The sequence below is a fragment of the Trichomonas vaginalis genome, chromosome V (genome assembly GCF_026262505.1).
Source record: "Trichomonas vaginalis G3 chromosome V, whole genome shotgun sequence".
Taxonomy (NCBI): domain Eukaryota; phylum Parabasalia; order Trichomonadida; family Trichomonadidae; genus Trichomonas; species Trichomonas vaginalis.
In genome coordinates this window covers 26,818,281-26,839,319 of record NC_067207.1, presented here as the reverse complement: position 1 = coordinate 26,839,319, position 21,039 = coordinate 26,818,281, and the positions used below count along the sequence as shown (strand labels likewise).

Genomic DNA, 21,039 nt, shown 5'->3' with positions numbered 1-21,039 from the left:
GATTCTGTTAGAAGCACTCAAGAGGAGCAGTGAACATCAATTCGATAAGAACTAAAATTAGTCTTGCTCTGTTTCTTAATGAGTTGAAAGTGGAGCAAATCCAATCACAAATCTCCTGTAAACCATTTTCCGGATCAATTATGTCCACCATTTCTCTGAATAATTTCACTGGTGGCGTAAAAGACTTATTAACATCACCTAAGATGAATCCGTAGTCAATATGCAATAAATGACCATCTCTAATAACAATAATGTTGTTGTCATGCCTATCTCCGAACTTCAAAAGGTACGTCATGATGGAATAAGCGGTAAGGAACTCTGAAAACAATTCAATTTTAGGATCAATAGGTTTTTTATCGGAGTTATTTATGAACTGGCATATTCAACATCGAACGGATTTCGTGTTTTGAGGCATTTACGATATCACGAGATTCTTCATCTGACTCCAAGTTGACAGATCTGAACAATGCGGGCATAAGACCTGGATCTGTGAGACAATGATAATAATTATTATATAAATGCTTTTTTTTGAATGGTTAGAAGCTCCATAAGTGGAGAAATTGCTTTGATTTTATTAAGAGTCTCTGTAACATTCAATTCTTTGAGGAATGATGACTTAGCAGGACCTTGTGAATGGGCAGGATCGTGGTAAAGCCTTTGGCATGGATTTAACGAAGAATTATTGCTCTTTGGTGATAGCATGAGATTTTCTTGGCGGAAAATTGTTGAAGGATGAGCTGATTGCGGTGGGAAAATGACAATTCTCGCAAATTCAGTTTGGCTACTCAAGTCTGGTGGAGATATAGGGCTAAGAAGAGAGTTGAAAATCAGCATACTAATTGAGGTAAAGAGTATCTTTTCTACATAATGCTTTCAATCATTCACATATTAGAGATTATACTAGTTTCTATTGTCACAAATACACTAGTATTGGATTCAAAGGTGAGCTAATACCCATCTGATGAATGTTTTAAATCAAAATTTGTTGATTTATTCGACAGGCCATCTCAAACCATGTATAACAAGATGGGATACGCACTTTATCGGACAATCATTAATTAATACTATGCTACTGTAAATGAAGATGGTTATGTTATGAGAAAGACCCAATTTCATGACCATATTTCCACTGCTGCAGTTTTTCGGTCAAAGTTCTGCAATCACATTCTGACTTGGGAACTTTGTTCCATTCTGGGAGACATTCAGTGGCGATAGAGTTTATGAATGCAAAATAATATCTGATGATAAAAAAAAAACTCATAAAAATTTCGGATTAAAAATTCACATATTTAACATATTTATATCATAGAAAATGCAAATCATTAATTAAAAACCGCTTCTGTTTATGGAAAACCAATATTTCAGATCAATTTTTGTTCTTTTTTGTTTCTAGAATTTAACTATTTATATAAAACAATAGATGTAATAATTTATCAATATAAATGAACAAATAAATAGGACAAAAAAATATCATTAACAGCAGCCTTTGTTTGCTGGCTTTTGATTTTCAGCAATGTTAACACTAACATCTTCTTCTTTTAATTTAAGAGTTTTCAGAGCTTCTTGTGCAGCACCTGCGAAAAGTTCGTGTACGCAGTCTCCTGTTCTTGCTGAGACAAAGTACATGTTCGGATACTTTTCAGAATATTCCTCTCTAACTTGGTCGATGGTTGTTGAAGCATCTGTAGGGATATCAATCTTATTTATTGCGACAATAAAAGGAGGATTTTCTCCAGCTGTATTAAGTCTTTCGTGCCAGTTTTCTATATGTTTAATGGATGCAGGATCAACAAGAGAGGCTACAAAGATGCAAACTTGAGCTCCTCTTGCATACATCGGTACTAAAGCAGCAAATTGCTCTTGACCTGCAGTATCCCAAATTTTAAGCTCTACATCATAGTCGTCAATTTGAATTACGGTTTTAATATGTGTGGTTCCGATTGTAGGAGCGCGCTGATAACTAAAAGTTTCTTGGCATTGCTTAATTACTAGAGATGTTTTACCAACACCACTATCACCAAGCACAATAAGTTTAAATGATGCGTTCTTTCTTCCTCCTTCCATTTGAGCCAATTTACAACTTCAGAAATTCTACAGAAACTGAATTATCAAAAGTCCTCAAATTTTGAAAGAAATACTAACTCCGAGAAAACATTTTTTCCGAGTTTAATCTTCACTGCTGGCATAAACATAAATAAAACATTATTTTAATGTGAAAAATTCTTCGCATAGCAGATAAACACAATGAATCATCATATCGCAAGGAGTATGATGGCCATTTACAATAAAATCATATAAATTTCCGTGCACATAGGCATTTTTGTTACACAGATATCTCATTTGTGAAAGTATGATCCAAAAAATATGGATTTTAATTTGTGTTTCCTAGAAATCATCAAATATTTAAATTTCATGACAATTATATCTATACGGGTATATTTTTGTATATAAATAACTTCAGAAATGAATCAAATCTTACGATATTGATCCTTCAATCGATTCCATTGACTTTTATACAACAAAAAGGTATTTTTTCGATAAGGTTATCAAGATACCATAAAATGATTCCAAAATTTTTACTAAAAATTTAAATTTTGACGATACGCCTTATCCGGTCGCTCAATGAAATTCAACGGATCTTCATCATCTCATGTCCAAGCCATAATTTTAATGCTTTCAATTATCACATTTTCATTGTTCGAACCATTTGCTTTCAATATTTACTTTCAAGCATGGATGGCACACGCTAGTGCAATATCTCCATTTCATTTAATAAGAAATTTAGAAATATTTCATAACTACACAATGCTTAAAGAAAACAATTACTATTTAAGAGCCGTAATTACTCGAAATGCCGGTAAATATGACGTTGGAAATTATATGGATAAATATTCGCTTGGATTACAAGAAGCAATTCACTACCACTTTAGAGATGTTGATATTACGAGAGATGGCTTTAATTGCCATGGATATTTCGTTGAACCTAACAGAAAGTTCGCTTATTGGGGCAAACCAGGTCCTAAAAATCATTCCTTCATACAATACGATAAGGTGATTGCAGGATTTTCCTATCATTCTCAATTCGGCCACTTTCTTCAAGATATGATTTGCGGAATTATATCATTACCAAGCGAATATTTCAAAGATGCAGAGATATTCGTCAATTTTGGAGAGAAGCAAGCCAAAAATTTCTTTAAATTCATCGGATTTGACCCTGACCATGTTCATTCCTTCACTAACGAGTGGATTTACGTGAAAGACTTACACCTTGTTGTTAGTGATTTCGGAATTAACTCACTATTTGCATCGTGGATTGATCTCCACAACATTATTTACAAAAAATACAATTATTCCTCGATAAAACCTACTCTTTACACAATTATCAATAAGCCAAAAGGCAATTGGGGTTGTGTATTAAACTTAGAAGAGCTAGTTAACTATACAAAATTAACATATCCGCAATATGACTGGAGAGAGTATCCTCCTGACACTTTATTAGATTTAGAAGGAGTTTCTAGGCTTCTTGCATCATCAAAAGTATATGTTTCAGCTCCAGGTTCCTCATGTTTCAATGTAATTTACATGCAGCCTAATTCTGTTGTTGCTTTCTTTAGTAGAAAGAAGCCTGATAACCCAGCCATTGCTGCTGCTTTCTCTTTAGGCGTTTTCATCTTTTCAATTAATAATAATGAAATTCATGAAGATGTAAAGAACATATCTCTAGATTCGTTTAAGGTGGCCATATCAGAAGTAGTATATGTTGCTGAAAACGGAAAATGGAGGAATGATATTGAAAAACGTGCAAGATTTTTATTCGACTCTTCCATTTATGACTCGGCCAAGAATTTTAAACTGTTCAAGCGTAAGACCAGTGAATATAAACGCGTGAAGAAGTTTGGAGACTATCATCTGAAAGTTATGTCGCAATATCCAAATCCTTATTTTGCTATTGCTGACAAATGCTTCGGAGCTAAGAAAATCCTTTATGGTTTGAAATGAAAAAGAAAGAAAATTTAAATCTTCATTTTAATTATAGAAACTATTAATATAGATTTGTTTTTGTTAATAATATTATTTGTTTTGTTTTTATTTAATAAAGAATATATGTTGCTATCATTTTGAATCAATTTTCTTTTCTAATAGCAATTCTCTATTCATTTGATTAATATTGCTTTGGATATTATGAATCTCATAGTTTTGTATGCTCAAATTAGTTCAATTTTCAAAAAATATGATACCATAATGGGAAAAGTTATTTGAAAGCTTCAATACATTTGATAAATAGAATGTTACTGCGATTATAGTAATTGTTAAGAGTTTTTAATAGTTTATAAAGGAATTCAAATAATACAGACGGGAAAACGACTACCAGAATTGCCAAATGTGAAAGTTCACAAGGAATTATGGCAATTTGTATTACACATGACACATATATCATCACAAAGATTGAAATGGAGATACTGCTCTTTGAATTGCAGCCTTTTCATTTACAATCAAGTGATGCATATATAAATACAGAGGGAAAATATGGAGAAGATGTACACCATTATGCCTTGAATGAAAAAGAAGTTAATTGCGGAAATTCTGCTTTCAAATGATGTATCCATCAAGACAGAAGGCAAAAATGGAAGAATCGATCTATATTCTTTTAGTAGCAATCTATAGGCACCTTTGTATATAAAATCCTATCACAAAATAAACGTATAATTTTTTTTCACATCTAAATATGGATTCTTCTGAGTTTATTGAAATGAAGGATCCTAATTTAGGCAATAATCCGACAGATGAAGAGATTGCTGAATATGCTCAGTGGCTCGGAGCTGATCCAGAAACTGATCAAGATTTATATTGGATTGCTCGTGAAGCTTTGACAGTTCCTCTTCCTGCTGGATGGAAAATTTACCAGCGCAAAGATGGAACGGGTGATCCTTTCTATTTTAATTCTCGAACTGGTGAATCTTTATGGGATCATCCTCTCGATGAGCAGTTTAAACAATTGTTTATCAAGGAAAAAGCTAAAAAAGAAGCATTAAAATCATCACCTCAAACTTTCCGTCCAACTGCTGCTTTAGGAAAAGCAATTTCAGAAAATAACGAAGAAACTAAGAAAGAAAAGTCCCCAGTAAAACAAGACTTACCACCGACATCACTTGGATTATCTCCTACAGACGAAGATTATGAAGAGGAAGAGGAATCTGGCGCTGAATTTGAATTTGAATCAAATCTCGATGAACTCAACAAAGATAATACAAACAATAAAGAAATCAATAATGTACAAGAAAAACAACTCAAAGAAATGAAAGAACTCATTGAAAATCATCAAAATAATATTAATAAGATAAGGGAACAGCAAGCTGCAGAACAAAATGAACTAAATGGTCAAATAGCTCAATTACAAGCTGAAAAAGAACGAATTCAAAAACAAATAAATACAATTAAAGAAGAAAATTCAAAACAAATCGCTCAACTGAAATCTGATCATGAAAAAGCATTAAAAGAAGAAAATGACAATTTCCAAAAGCAATTGAATGCTCAAAAATCACAATTTACTAAAGAATTAAATAAATTAAAGGAAGATCAAAACAATTCTGCAGTAATTAAATCACAACAATCACAAGAAATACAAAAATTAAATGAGCAGCATGAAATTTCCAAGAAGAAGCTATTATCAATGCAAACAGATGAAATTAATAAAATTAAAGCTGAACATGAGAAAGAGAAAAGCAATTTGATACTATCATTTGTAAATGAGATAACAGATATGAAGAATAAGCATGAAAACGAACTCCAAAATCTTAAAAAGGAACATGATTCAGAGAAAAAGAAATTAACTGACCAAAACAATAACGATATTAAACAACTCAAAGAAAAGTTTGACTCCGAAATCAAGAAATTAACTTCTGACCATGAAAATGCTTTAAAGGAAGAAAACAATAAATTTGAATCCCAAAAACACAAATTTGACCAAGAATCATCATTAACATCAACAGAAACTACAGATGATATTAGACAGCAATATGAAGATCAAATTCTTGAAATGAAAATGAAATACGAAGAACAAATTAAATTATTAAAGAAGAAAATGAATTCAAAGGCCAATGAATCACGTCAAATCAAAGCTCTATCAGATAGTCATGACCAAAATAAAAGAGATCTTGAAGACCAATTTGAAGAAGAAATTCAATCAATTAACCTTCAGCATCAACAAGAAATTAATAAACTTAAGAGACAAAATCAACGAATAATCCAACAGAAAAATGCTGAAATGACAGAAAAGCTCAATAATCTTAATGAAGAGTTTGAAAATCTTAAATCCGAACAAGAAATGCAAAACAAAGAAATGTTGGATCAGTTGATGACAAAGCATAAGAAGATGGTGACAAAACTGAAGAAACAAAATCAAGAACAAATTAATTCAATTAAAGAAGAACACGAAGAAGAGATTGAAAAATTGGAAGAAGATCATCGAAAACAACTTGATAAAATGAAGCAAAAGAATACTAAAGAAATAGATCGTCAAAAAGAAGAATTTGAAAAACAATTAATGTCAATACAACAAAAAGCAGAGAATAGTTATACAAATTCAAATACTAACATTAAGCCAATCACAAATAGAAATTATTATAAATATTCAACAGTTTGCTTTTCTCAATGGCCAACATCAAGATCTAATAATCTTATTATTAGTGATCTCGTTTGCGCGTGTTCAAATAACAGAATTCCCTTTTATTCATTTGATGAAAAAATTATTTTCTCAGCAATACCTAGAAACACATCTGACCTTCCAGATTCCATACCATTATCCATTCCACCTGCTCCTATATCATCGAGAATGCAGGATAGACCAACACCATTGCAAATCTCGCAATCTGCGCTTGGAATGCCATATCAGAGGACAGATCCTTTATATCCAGGATCTCCAATGGATGTCATATCATCCCCCGCAATTTCATCAAGAATATCTAAGTCAAAATCCAAAGCATCAAAGACTTCTGACCAATTTGACAACACATGCAACCAAATTATTGATAAAATGCAACTACAATCAAATGATATCATGAATATTACACAAGGATTCAAGAATTTAGTTTCAGATCAAAATCGTGAAATGAGTAGATTATCGATGGATTTCCAACAACAATCAGCATCAATTTCCAGGGCTATATCAGGTTCATTATCACAGATCGAGAGTAGTTTTAGAGATGCTGTTTCCCAGCTATCAACTGCTCATACACATCAAGTAATTGCTCCACCAGTATCTGCTGGAACTAATTTCGGAAAAATCGGAAGAAGAAATTTAATTAGATACCAACGTGACAGCGAGTTTCAAGATGAATCAACAGAAAGTGCATTAGAAAGTGATTCGTCAGATGGTGCATTCATGTATGAACCAAAAACTAGAATGACAAAGCGGATATAATGTTATTTAAAACTTTTATTATTGTTATTTTATTATTTGAATAAAATATGATATTTTAATCTACAAATGTTCACGAAATCAAGTAAATATCACATGCTTCATGATATATTAAATCCTTTGAAAAATTTGTTTGAATATTAAGTCAATGGTAATATACAATATTTCAAAAATAACTATTTTGGTAGTTTTAAAGATTTTGATTTGCTATTTGTGATATATATTTTCCGAATATTCATTTTAACTATTTTCTGCAACATTACGTATTCACCTATTCATGCACTATGATCTGAATCAATAATTTGCTCAACAGTAAATAATTTTATCTGATATTTTTATCGTTTTAAAGTAGAACGATTTAAGTATTGAAAACTATAGATATTAAGTATGAAATACATTTTTAGAAGAAAGAAACAATAAAATTAATAACTCAAAGGAGTTCAAAATCCATCCTCATCAGTTTTCTTCTTCAAGCAGTTGAAAACCCAGTATGAAATGAGCTGAATAACAACTGCACCAAGGGTTAAACCTAATCCTATATCCTTAATGAGTTTATCGTGCCATAACATAAGTGGAATTCCAATGCTTGCTGCAAAGGCAACACCGAAGAACCAATTGATTGTATCAACTGTAAGAAGCCCTTCCTCATGATATCCGTCACTATATGAATCTGCAAGGAACTGGCAAATTATTGCGAAACATAACGGTACAATAATGATTAAGGCGTAAGCATTTTTATCAAGAACGCAACTGATAATAACTAAGGCAAGTTCTATTGCAAGAAATACACCAAGCGCGATGTATGGAGCTGCTTGAATCATTTGAATGTCAAATTTTTTCTCATCACCGGAAAATCCAAATTTTTATAATTTTCACCGTTTTAAAAATTTATTCTTATATACCTGTATAGAATCAAAATATATTGAAAATCTTAGTCGATAACAAACCTTTGCCGAAAAAAATTGTTGGAACTTTAGTTTAGAAGTCTGTAATTAGACAAGAATTTTTACTAATAGTTCAGAAATCAATAGAAAGACGATCAATCTAAAATTCTCATAAAAATAATTTTCAATAAAATTATTTATATGCTTATTGCTGTGTTGTCATTGCAACCATGATATCTATATAATGTTTGTTTAGGATATGGAATCCTGAATTTCAAAGACACGATATTAAAAAAAAATCTTATTATATATTTAAAGGGAGTAATATGTGACAGGATCTCATCCAAACGCCAATAATACTCATTTTCAAATCAATTAAAAAATATAAAGATATCACATGAAACATAGAACCAATGAACTGAATAATACAACATCATAAACTCTTGCTACTATAGGAATAAATACTAACATAGATGTTGGGTAAATACAAGAATCAAAGAAAAGATTTTCGATGACAGAATAATCCCGTCACTTTTCTAGATTTTATTTTACATTCTTGAGTAAAACAATTCTCTTGAATAAAATGAACAATTGAAAAATCGGTTCATTCAAAAAGTGATGAATTTTGAAAAAATTTTACGAAAAATCAAATTTAGTTTTAAGGGTGCACACGAGAGGATCATGTAAACTTCAGAATTTAGAACCTTATTTTTAGGCATTATCTTGGCTACCTATTTAGGCTCGAAAAGCAAAAAATATCAAAAAATACAACTTGACTCCATTATGACCCTTTCATGGAGGTAGTTTTTATCCGCTAGTATTTTCCCTTTGAATCTCTTTACAATTCGAAATCAAATTCAAACCTCAGTAGAAGAAAGGAAGAATCGACTTACTACGGTTGTAATACGAATAAATACATATATTTAATTATTTTTATTTACATAATAATTGTTTGAAGCTCATATTCCATCAAATTTTTAAATAAAAACATTAAAATGTTGAAAATGTTCATATATTTTAATAGGGTTTTGGCACTTTATTGAGGAATTACTACATACATAGTCGAACTGAACTTGATATTTTGAAATTTAAATTATTTATCAAAATTAAAATTTAACTTGAAATTTATAATTATTTAGTCATATTTTGCATAATTCTAAGTAGATTTTGTAAAAAATCAAGAAAGAAAAATTTTAACGTGCTTTATTTTTTCTTTTTATAATAATACATATTATTATATAATTAACATATTCATAATGTTTCACCCTTTCAAAAATATAATCCTCCTCCTCTCAAATAAACGTACATACAGGTGGCCTCTTTTTTCAAAAAATTAAAATTTGAAATTTTGGGCTCAAATATTAGAGATTTTTTCAACCTTCAACGATATATGTTGTCTATATCAGACCTCCTTTCTTTTTGATACTTAACATTGTTCCTAAATTAGGGTTGTTAAAAATATCAAAAATTAGCGTTTTGAAGACACCATGGTGTCTTATAATTTTCCCTTCCTTATTGGCGTGTAGAAATAAATGCGCCAATAGATTGAAGAAGAAGAATTGTTTTTCTCTTAATGAACTTTAATCCTTTTGATATAAGAATATTAAAAACATTAATATAATTTCGATTTCAGAAATTAAATTTCCAAATTTTTTGTCGATTTCGGAAATAACAGGATCCCGCATCCAACACGCAACAACAAAACACAAAACACACTTTTTGGTTCTTTCGTAATACATGATTTGGATAAATTTTACAAAAATAGAACCTATATTATATTCTTTTCAAAGATTCTTGCAAATCATCAAAAATAATTGTATTTTAAAAAACGATCAAATTATCCTTTCATTATTTTAAACTTAAATTAGTTTTTATGATTGACTAAAGCAATCATATTTATTCATCATTAAATAAACAAAAAAATAATATTTGAGAGTTATTTCAAAAAAAACACATTGAATTTATTAATTTGTCTCAATTTCAGTATTATAAATTTTTATAATTTCAATATTTTGAAATACACTTTTTAATATTTCAATATTTATGATATTTCAATGTATTAAGTGGTCTCAAATTGAGCTTCTCAAATATAAGTTGGCCTATTCAAATAATAAAATTAAATAATATTTAAAATAATAAATAAAAGTGATTGAGGTCATAGCAAAACGGCTGTTTCAGTCATTAATTCTTAAAAATAAAAAGGGTAAAAACTAAATAAAATGGGTAAAATTCAATAGTGTCTGTGCTATCGTTCAATTTGAAGGTGTCTTTTGAAACCGCAAGACACATTGAATTTTTGAATAGTGTATTATGGTTTGACAGACACCAATGAAAAAAATAAAATGATATTTATTTTAAATATATAAGATCCTTATATAAAATATAAATATTTTATCGTTTTATTTTCTTGTTTTAGAAATGTTTTTTATTGAAAAATCAATAAAACTAACTCCAAAATAAAATTTTTGATTTAAAGACACTATGATGACACCAGGCAAATCTTCCAAGACACCTATCGTCGGGAATCTAACAACCCTATCCTAAATCTTAGCCGTTAAAGCTGTTCTGAAAATATTTTTTTTTCGAAAAAATTCGAAAAAAATTCTTTAAATTCAAAAATCCCTTAATTCCTGAGGATTTTGGAAAAAAGTTTTTACATGAACATGTGTATATTATATGAAGTATATTGATAAGGTAAAAATCAAATTTTATTGCATATTCATCGAGAAAATAAACTAACGAACCCCTCAAAATTGAGAGGGTAATCCTCCTCCTCTCAAATAAACGTACATACGGGTGCACCCTTAATATCACTCAATGGCAATAATAAATCGATAAAACTTGATTTGGCCTAATTTCAGAGATAGAGATGTGAAAACTTAAATTTTATAATCCCTGGGATGCACTTTCTTCGATTTTTTTTAAATTTTTGGGATAAATTTTGACATCTTTTTTTTTGCTGGCGACCCCCCCGTTTAGGGCATCAAAAAAACATGTTGTTTCGTTTCAAGATCGGGATATGTTGTGAACCCGACTTCTTTCATTAATGAAGTGATTTCTTAAGTTGAATAAAAACAAATTTGATTGAAATTCATACAAAATTTCTTTTTATCATTATTATTTAAGATGCTTTTTTATGTTGAATTGTTAATTTTTTTATTTCCACCTGGGATATTTTGAATTGGGCTAGCCCAATCCCACCTCTCAATTTTCTCTCAATTGGGCAATGGGGATCCCATATAAAATGTATTGTAACAAAATTTTACATGCATAATATAGTACAATTAAACAACATTCTAAAAATATTAAATTCACATCATTTACTTGAAGATTTTATATTTTCAACAAAAATTAATACAATAATTACATTAAATTGAGGAGATTTATAATATTTATTATAAATTAAAATATTATTACTCATTAATTTGTTGAAATATTGCATTTTAGTGGTAAAAATTAAAATTTAAGTTTACATGGAGAAAAAAAATTTTTAAATTCCAAAAAAAAATTCAATTGGGATAACGATAGGGACAAAAATTTAGAATCCCCATATGCTTGGGATAAAATCTCTGAATCAGAGATTTTTTATCTTTTCCTTTTTCAAGTCTAAGAAAATGAATGAGGAAGGGAAGCTTGTCTTCCCTAAACAACTTGAAGGAAAAGATTGCCTTCGATATATTAAATATGGTCGTACCATTCGTGGAATCACAAAGAAAAATTATCAAAATAACGTCGACAGAACAAATCTTCTTTTTAACGAAATTTACGCATTATCCCAGAATGCACCTGAATGTCTGTTTAAATTCCGATTGCCAAATAATGAACTCGTTACTCCAGAGCAAATTTTTATTTCTAAAAAGTTGACAAAACTACAGAGCAAATATCAAGGTTTTTACTCTAATTTCTATCTAGCAGAAGCATCTACTTTATCACAGCTCATTTGTTTTATCAAAGACTGCAAAGATTCAAATACTTTAGTCATTTTCCGTTGTTCCGAATATAGATTATTTATTGATAGCAAATTTAATTCATCAAAGGAGAGAATCTCATTACTCCATAATATTCTCTCTCTTGATAATTACGCACTAAAAATAAAAGATCAAACGTTATATCCTCAAATATCAGAGAAACAAATACATGATGGACTTGTCAACTTTCAAACGTTGATTGAATCGAAGTCTGACTACTGTCCATATTCAGAATTTGACGACATTTTTTATTGTTATATTAATTCAGCTAATTTAGTCCCATTATTCGATGAACAAGTCCGAAATATCGTTAAAGAACTAAATAAGACTATCATCAGCAAAAATAATAACAGTACTAACAAATTTAATATTCCGCCAATTGATTTTTCCGGAGTCGGCTTCATTTACGAAGGTTTGAAAAGCCTTATCAACCCAACGAATCCTCTTCAAGAAACGGTTATGAAATATACTGTAATTCGCTTCTTTTTTGACAGATTATATTTAGCTTTTCCATATTTGAACGCCAACGTTGACAAATCCCAATTCTACTCTCGTTGTATTGATATTCCACAACTAGATTGTGCATCATTAAAGATCAGCGACAAAATTTTACCACCAAATTCGACAAATAAGAAATTTATCGAGATTTCAAAGTACTACAAAGAATCATTAGACTTACTTTCGTACATACAGTTCCATACAGACCCTCTTACTATTGCTTGGCTCACTGCAAAGTCGTTACATTACATTGAACGAGCAACATACGAATCTAACGGAACTGTGAAGCGGAAGAAGAACGAACTTATGGCATTTGATGACATATTTTCACTTTTTTGGCCATTAATTTGTTTGTATCCAATTGCAGATCCTATTTCACCAGCGTTGCTATTGAAATGTATTACAAAAATTTCATTTCCATCTGGTTTGGATTTTGCTCGTAATCTTTTTGTATCTGCCATTGATTACATCAGAGAATTAGATATTAATTCACTCAAATAACAAAATCAACTTTTCAATTTATAATATATCTGTTTTTAAAGAATAAATATTGTTTATTATGCTTTGTTTTCTAATTTCATGATAAATTTTGAAATCAAAAAAGAAATCTAAATCATTATTCATTAATGAGTGCTGAAGGAATCACATCCTTGAGTCTTCTTCTTGAGATCTTTTTTAGATTTGGAAAAAGTGAAAAGATAAAATATGATCAATGTTATATTTACAGTTATTTATAAAAAAAAAATCAATTTTGGCATATGAAAAAAGTAACTTTAGTGATTTGTTACTGATAGAGGCCCTGTAAGGTCTCAATTTTTAAAAAAATGGCTGGAAATAAGATATTATAAAGGATAAAATAAGATATGTACAACTAACTTAAGTTCATTGGACTGTATCTTTACATATGCTTTCAAGCTTTGAAAATGAGATTTTCAAGAATATAATATTTTGTCGGAATATGTCCCTATATTATACATGTGTAGGATAAGATATTCAATAACGAATGCGTTAATAAAAAATGCCTTAGTTTATAATATTTCCATAATAAATCAAGAAAAAATACTATAATTTGTGTTTAAATTATGCTTGAAATAACTCATGTTAATCCAAGAAAGCTATAATTATGATAATCTCAAACATCAAATAATTGGTAATTTCATATAGATCGATTTTGGCAAAATTCGAATAGTGAAGATTGTTTCTTTCGCTGATATTTCTTAAATATCATACTCTTAATAAATTTTGAAAGAGAATGTAATTTTATTAAATTTATAAAAAAAATTGGCCGATAGCAGGAACCTGGATTTAAGGTATATTAGTTGTTTCACGTATGACATCAAATCTATCGTTGCAATTTTCGATGGAAGAGCCTCTGAGTTGAAGATATTAGATAATTCAAATCCGAAAACTTGATTTTATGGCGAATACCTCAATGTTTCTTCGAGTATAAGCGAGTACATATTGTTAATATTATAAAATAAGTATGTTGATTTTAATTGTTAAATATGATAAGTTAATGAACAATAAATTTAGCCGTAACAACTACCATATAAAACTTTCCTTTGTGATAGTCAATACTGCTTGTATTAATTTGAGGAAAATCAACTAGAGGTCAACTTTTTGTAAAAAAAGTTTACAAATTCGGACGATAGAAATTGAGGTAACTTAGTCAAGATTTTTTTACAATGATTTTCATTTTTAACAATGTTCTTTAATTCTAGATCAATTTCCTTTTGATCAAGCAATTTTAGCTTTTCAATTTCATTTCCGATAACTATCATATCTCACTCAATTTCCGAGATATGATGGAGTATGTTCTGAATTTTCAATTTTTAGCCTCTTTTAAATTGAATGAATCCAATCTTTTTGAGTTGACTCATTAAAAATTCAGTAGTGTCTCAAAATTGAGATGCGCCTTGTATTGAAATTGTATTACATAAATTGAGAGGAGAATTTCAAATTTAAATAATTCAATATCATTTACAAATTTGAAAAGGTTTCCTAAACTCCTTTTCCTTCGTAAAGTCTATTATATATCCGATAGAGGTCCAATCAATATTGACGCAAAAAAACGATAGCGAAACTATACGTAAGAAAATGGGTTTAATTTTTGACATTAGTTATCATATCTGAGAGATTGTAACTTTGTTTTGTTAACGGTTTTTACACTAGGGATTTTGAAACTTTGACTAGTCAAGATTTTTTTACTCAATTTTTTTTGAAAAAGTTTTTCATTTTTAACAATGTTCTTTACCTTATTGATCCACTCTAGATCAATAAGTCAGTATCAATTTCTTATTGACCAAGCAATTTTATCTAGCAAAAGCAGAAAACCCAAAACAAATATCAAAACAGATTGGGAAGCAGGAGTTCATACAATCCCAGAGGGCACATTTACATTCGCATACAATATCATTGGTGACCAATCATCTGCAATTCAAGGGTTTGCAAAAGCAAAACATGTTCTTGCTCTTGCACAAATGGATAACAAAGACTTTTCAGATTATGTATTTCATACTGAATACAATGGTAAATTTTACAAAATATGTGAATGTGCAGAAACATCAAACAATGTTAAAGTTTACAAAACCATAAGAATAAATGAATCCGAATTAATACCGCATTATAGTTTATCTATAGTACAAAAAATTTACAGAGATGAAGATAGTTCTTCGCACTCTGTCGGAAAAGAATTCTATTGGACTGAAGGTGATGATGGAAAATTAGAGAGCGGAAAACCAGACTATAACCTTCTTGAATTGTTAAAGAAAAAGAAAGAAGAAGATGAATCAGATTCGACAACAGATAATTCAGATTCAACGATAGAAGATACAAGTGAGAAAAAGGATAGTAATTGGTTAAGACGAGTTGTCCTCGAAAATTTAAATATGGCGGCTCGTGTTAATGTAGGTGGATATATACAAGGAACAGTTTCTCTTCAATGTGAAAAATCCGGTTCTAACTCTCAAAACAAAGTTGAACTAGATATTCAAGTCTGTGGAGGTGTTTTGTTTGGTGTTTTAGGAGATGTTACATTTCCTGGATTTGATTTCATAGATAAAAATATTCCAATTCGTGATATTCCAGTAATGATAGGCCCCATTCCACTTATTATACACCTTAAAGCAAATTTAAAGGCTGCACTTGAAGATGTCACACTTCATATTCCATTTGAAATAACATATTTCAGAAAATACACATTGTATTTTACACAAAAAGCTGAATTTGGTTCAAATGGCATCAATCTAGGAGATAGATCATTCAAATTTGTTCCATATGTTGAAAAACCAGTAATGCCTTCTAATCCATCAATCAGTGATTTTTCTTTAGAATTTCCATTCAAATTTTCAATGGGAGTGAATGTAACTGTAGAAATAATTAAACTTATTAGCACAGGAGTTTTGATTTCTGGCGGTATCAAAGTTCCCGTCGTTTTTAATCTTGATAAATCAAAATGTCCATTCCCTTATATTAATATTAATATTGAACCATCAGTGTTTTGGAATTATGTATTTGATGGATTTAAGCTTCTTGGTTTTGCTCCAAAATTTGCAAAAAAATCAAATGATTCGGAATTATATCGGTTTGAACCTTATGAACATTGCTTCATTGATTATAATAAAGCCGGTGACGGAAATAGTGAGTCATATTTCCAGGATCCTAAGAGTTCATTTTTGGTTATACCTTATATATACAATGATTACACAAGTACAAATAAAGTTCTTAGCGTTTCTGTTAAATCAAATAGCAAATATATTGCATCAAAAGTTTATCCATTAAACTATTACTCAAAATCCCTTACAACATTATCGCCATTTATTTCATTGGATGTTTCAGTTCCATACAGATTCGAAATTAATGCACTTACAAATTCTGCAAAAGAAGCAATGGGAAATGTTGATTGTGGATTAAATACAATTTCATCATTAAAAGAAATAATGATTGATGATGGATATTTTTCTAATGATAAAATTTCAGTTAAAATTGAAACAAAAGGACTTTCAAAACTGGCTTTAGGGAAAATATCGACATCAAAATCAACAGATAAATATATGATGTTTGAACCAAACAGAAAAGGCAAATATTGTGTTTGGAAAATTGTAAATGATAAATGGTCTCTTACTTCTTATTCGTCATTTTATGATACAAAAATCCCATCGGATTTATCAAATCTTGATCAAATTAAAATTTGGGATCTTACTTCAACATCAGATAAGCATACAAACTTACAATTACAATTTGTAAATCCAAATCAAGATGTTGTTGCATTGACTAATAATGTTTATTTATCTTTTTCGAAAGGAAGTGAAATTTATCAAGGAATTTTTATTCCAAAGCAAAGTAATGGAGTGTCAAGTTATACATTTTACACTGATTTAGATCCTTCAATAGATTCTCAAACTTCACAATTCATCACATCAAGTGACCGTACAATAACTTTCAATCAAGATTCAATTATTGATGGAGAATTTATGCATGAAACACTTAATGCCGTATTCCCTATCAATGGCAATTATAAAAATATCAATTGTGCGCAACATAGATTAGGTTTTTTACCAACCGAAAAATTGTCTAGAATTGTATTCCAGGTTGATTCTAATACCAAATATATGCCTACTCGTGTATTCGAATATTTAAATAGAGTTAAAGGTTTTTACCAATTTTGGTATTCTGTTGATGAATTATCAGGAAATTATTTCACGATTCATTGCCCAATTAATATTGAAAATCTAGATGATAATGCATTTATTTATCTTGCTTCCTATAAATATGTTCCGATTTTGGATTATGTTCCAATTGAAACTCATTTATATTTAATTCCTGTATCTGAACTCAAAAAATATTCTAATTACATTTTACTCAGAGCCTGCGAGTCCAATATTGAGCCAAACCTTTACATTTATGAACAACCTATACAGATGATCTCAGGAAAAGAGTTTTATGATATGAAAAATTATTACCCTGGTTCAAGCTCATCTTGCCCTTATGCTTTTATTGGTGACTTCAATTCTTACTATATTTGTGTGCAACAAAATGGGCAACTCGATAATAGTAAAATTTTCAAATTACAATACGATAATGCACCTACAAAAGTTCTTGTTGGAATTAAGACAGATACACAATATCCGATTCAATTCATTGATGTTAGATATATTTTGAAAGAAGATGAAACATCAAAGAGAATTGATTTGAGTGACAGTATATATAATGGACAAATAGACATTTCTTTCTTTGTTATGCCTTATCGTAAAGACTTTCAAGAACATGTCATCGTATATAATCATCAGCTTCGTACCATAGAAGAACACACAATTGAGGGCAATTTCCTACATCTGAATGGTCAAAATGTGTACACAGTGTATAGAAAATGTGAATATATTTCAGGTGATAAATGTGCCAATTTAATTACAATATCAAATGACCAACCAGTAATGTTAAAGTATACCAATAAGAATGGCATTTTACCTGTAGATATTAGAAAATCATATTCCATAAACGTCAAAAAAGAAATATTCTATAAAACATCTCAAATTGCATTTTATAAGTCATGGATAGGAACTGTTGAAAGAATAAATATACCAAAGGGTGAATCACCATTAGAAATTTCAATTGAAAAAACTAATGAATTTTTCATCATTAAAGCCAAATTAGGTTCATTATATCTTCCAATTTCTCAATACTTTATCAATTTCAGATTATCTGAATTGTTGAACGAATTACATCTAAAAGCTATTGATCAAACAAAGGAGATTGAATATGAAGTTGGTGATCCTTCGGATGAGGATATTGCTATCAAATTTAAGACAACTAATATAATTAATTTTGTGCCGGCATCTGGTGCTAAAAGAGTTAAGTCTAGTTCTGTACTTGGCGAAGCATTTGGACTTGATGAAAATGTTTTCACTGGCACTGATGTCAGTAGAGTTGGATATACAGAAGAAGTACCAGATCCTGACCCAGATCCAAATCCAAATCCTGATCCAGATCAAACAAATCCTGATCCAGATCCAGATCCAAATCCAAATCCTAATCCAGATCCTAATCCAGATCCTAATCCAAATCCTAATCCTAAACCAGATACTGATCCATCACCAGAACATGAAAAACCTCAAGAATCTCCAAGTGATGAAGATGGTTCTAAAGGAGGAAATGGAGGAAAAAATAATACCGGTGGTATTGTTGCAGGTGTCGTCATTGGAATACTGGTAGTTGTTGGAGTTGCAGTCGCGTTATTCATCCTTTATAAAAGAAAGCAAAATAATAATGAAAATAGTAAAAATGACGCAGAAGACATCGAAGATATCGAATCAGACAAAGATTCAAATGAAGTTTAATTAAAATATTTTAATTAACTTTTTTTGGGCTCCACGTTCATCCCCTCAATTTTGAGAGGGCATTCAATTAAGATTATGCCTCAAAGCACACTTGCAGCCTCATAGGTTTGCTTTTGGAATGAACAGACACCTGATCTATTGGTAGCACTCAAATTGAATAAATACATAATTTGGAAAAAATTGACATATTTACATCGGTGAGAAAAATTTTTAAATTCTGATTGCAGAAGGACTAATCACAATATTATGAAAAACTAATTTCATTCTTTTTCATTTTTATGAAAGATACAATTTCTCAAAACCTATCCACGCGAATCCGCCAAGATTCGGCAAAAAATTTCGATTTCTTTATGTTTCAATCATTCTAATTTAAATTTTATGAGCTTTGAATACTGAATAATGAAAGAATTTTATTACCCAGATTTGCCTTACTTTTACCACCTCTCTAAAGCTGGGGACACCGCCTATCGTTGGGAGTAGCTATTAAATAGAACCACCAAGGATATTTTTCGAACTGCAGGTGTAGTGTAGTGGAAACATCCGACATAATGATTCATTATGCCAAGGTTTGATTTTCATTTAGCCAAATTTTTTCTTTTTTGGATCATGAATTTTTTTTGGGTCACTATAAGATTTGTTTCATGTTCTAAATCTGCTGCATATGTAATCTATTTTTATTTACCTATTTTTTAAAAATCTATTGGATTGCCAAAATTGAATATATTTAAAATCATAAAACTCCAAAAAAACTATAAATATATGTTTTATGCATAGTGCCGATACTCAAATATCAGATTACTTAGATCCATGAATAATATCCGAATTTTTTTTCTTAAAATTAAACTTCAAAACTTCTTGCAATCTTATTCTTCATCAATTGTAAATTTTTAAAACCATTTTTTAACATAATTTTGCGTAAATTTTATTCTCATGTTGTTTTAATCGAAAATTGATACATTTTCAAAAAAATAATATTGACTTATGAAATTCATTTTTAAGGTGAAATAGTATTGTTTTTATTAAAGTATATGAATAATATATAAAAAATTAATGAATAATATAAGCAGATTTTTAGTTTACAAAACAAATATGAGCAATGCAATTTCAAACTTTTGCTGGCAATTTCGATATTGCTCAAGTTTGTAGTATTTGTGATACCTATAACATCGGCTTAATCAAAATTCGATTTTTCTTATGAGTTATTGAGAAATTTTGATTGCAATGAGAAGGATTTCGACGTTTTTGATAAACTAAGAGCTGAGTTTTAGGGGTTCAGTTCATTTATGGCTGCAGTTTGATGCGTAGATCTCGTTTTTATTGTAAATTCTTTCAGCATGGAGATCGAGAATGAATCTTTTGAGAACTTTATGAGTTTTTACACCCGTAAAGAGGTCCTTCGAGGAAAGATAGTCCAGACTACATGAAGATGTGGGTTAACCAAAAAAATCCGATGGTTTCCCCATATTCATGTAGATCTTCGAAAAAATGAGCACCAAAAAAGCCAAAAAATAGGCTTTTTATTGGATTTGTACACTAGATCAATAATCTATTTAGGATCTGACACTCTTTTTAGCCAGAGATATGAGGTCCTTTCTAGGAAAACGATCTATTCATCCATAAAAAAAATGAATTATCGTTTTCCCCAGAAATTACATGGGGAGTGGTAAAAGTAAGGAAAATCTGGGTACAAAACGTATATTTTTGTGGGTACATTGAAATTCTTTCAAGTGTTATTTCACAAAAATACACCTTTTGAAATAGAATTACGATAATTTCTTTAGTTTTTTTTCAGAGTAAAGGCACTGGTATTCTCTAAAGTAGTAGATGAGTGCGGGTTGTGTGACTTTTTTTGTTACATCTATATATAGACGATGCATTAAAATATATTTATTTATAAATCATTAAAAAATTAACATTAATTTTAAAATAATTTATTT

General features: G+C 29.8%; 8 protein-coding genes across 8 annotated transcripts, besides 1 other annotated feature; 4 read left to right on the top strand and 4 right to left on the bottom strand.

Moving 5' to 3' along the window:
• Positions 1-7: 7 nt before the first annotated feature.
• On the bottom strand, positions 8-295 carry TVAGG3_0409470 (1-phosphatidylinositol-3-kinase protein; the record flags this gene model as incomplete). Its single annotated transcript, XM_001319264.1, has 1 exon — positions 8-295. The coding sequence occupies one exon, from the start codon at positions 293-295 to the stop codon at positions 8-10; it is 288 nt and encodes a 95-aa protein (XP_001319299.1).
• Positions 296-510: 215 nt separating this feature from the next.
• On the bottom strand, positions 511-834 carry TVAGG3_0409460 (1-phosphatidylinositol-3-kinase protein; the record flags this gene model as incomplete). The annotated part of the gene is made up of 1 exon (XM_001319265.1): positions 511-834. The coding sequence occupies one exon, from the start codon at positions 832-834 to the stop codon at positions 511-513; it is 324 nt and encodes a 107-aa protein (XP_001319300.1).
• Positions 835-1,371: 537 nt separating this feature from the next.
• TVAGG3_0409450 (GTPase protein) lies at positions 1,372-2,085 on the bottom strand (the record flags this gene model as incomplete). Its single annotated transcript, XM_001319266.2, has 1 exon — positions 1,474-2,064. The coding sequence occupies one exon, from the start codon at positions 2,062-2,064 to the stop codon at positions 1,474-1,476; it is 591 nt and encodes a 196-aa protein (XP_001319301.1).
• Positions 2,086-2,604: 519 nt separating this feature from the next.
• TVAGG3_0409440 (glycosyltransferase family) lies at positions 2,605-4,082 on the top strand (the record flags this gene model as incomplete). The annotated part of the gene is made up of 1 exon (XM_001319267.1): positions 2,623-3,999. The coding sequence occupies one exon, from the start codon at positions 2,623-2,625 to the stop codon at positions 3,997-3,999; it is 1,377 nt and encodes a 458-aa protein (XP_001319302.1).
• Positions 4,083-4,720: 638 nt separating this feature from the next.
• TVAGG3_0409430 (RH04127P family) lies at positions 4,721-7,460 on the top strand (the record flags this gene model as incomplete). Its single annotated transcript, XM_001319268.1, has 1 exon — positions 4,727-7,420. One exon carries the CDS (start codon positions 4,727-4,729, stop codon positions 7,418-7,420), a length of 2,694 nt encoding a protein of 897 aa, XP_001319303.1.
• A 397-nt stretch (positions 7,461-7,857) lies between these two features.
• Positions 7,858-8,238, bottom strand: TVAGG3_0409420 (vacuolar protein sorting 55 family; the record flags this gene model as incomplete). Its single annotated transcript, XM_001319269.1, has 1 exon — positions 7,858-8,238. One exon carries the CDS (start codon positions 8,236-8,238, stop codon positions 7,858-7,860), a length of 381 nt encoding a protein of 126 aa, XP_001319304.1.
• A 726-nt stretch (positions 8,239-8,964) lies between these two features.
• Positions 8,965-9,616: a mobile genetic element.
• A 2,089-nt stretch (positions 9,617-11,705) lies between these two features.
• TVAGG3_0409400 (uncharacterized protein) lies at positions 11,706-13,319 on the top strand (the record flags this gene model as incomplete). The annotated part of the gene is made up of 1 exon (XM_001319270.2): positions 11,916-13,268. The coding sequence occupies one exon, from the start codon at positions 11,916-11,918 to the stop codon at positions 13,266-13,268; it is 1,353 nt and encodes a 450-aa protein (XP_001319305.1).
• Positions 13,320-15,010: 1,691 nt separating this feature from the next.
• On the top strand, positions 15,011-19,102 carry TVAGG3_0409390 (uncharacterized protein; the record flags this gene model as incomplete). Its single annotated transcript, XM_001319271.1, has 1 exon — positions 15,011-19,102. The coding sequence occupies one exon, from the start codon at positions 15,011-15,013 to the stop codon at positions 19,100-19,102; it is 4,092 nt and encodes a 1,363-aa protein (XP_001319306.1).
• Positions 19,103-21,039: the final 1,937 nt, after the last annotated feature.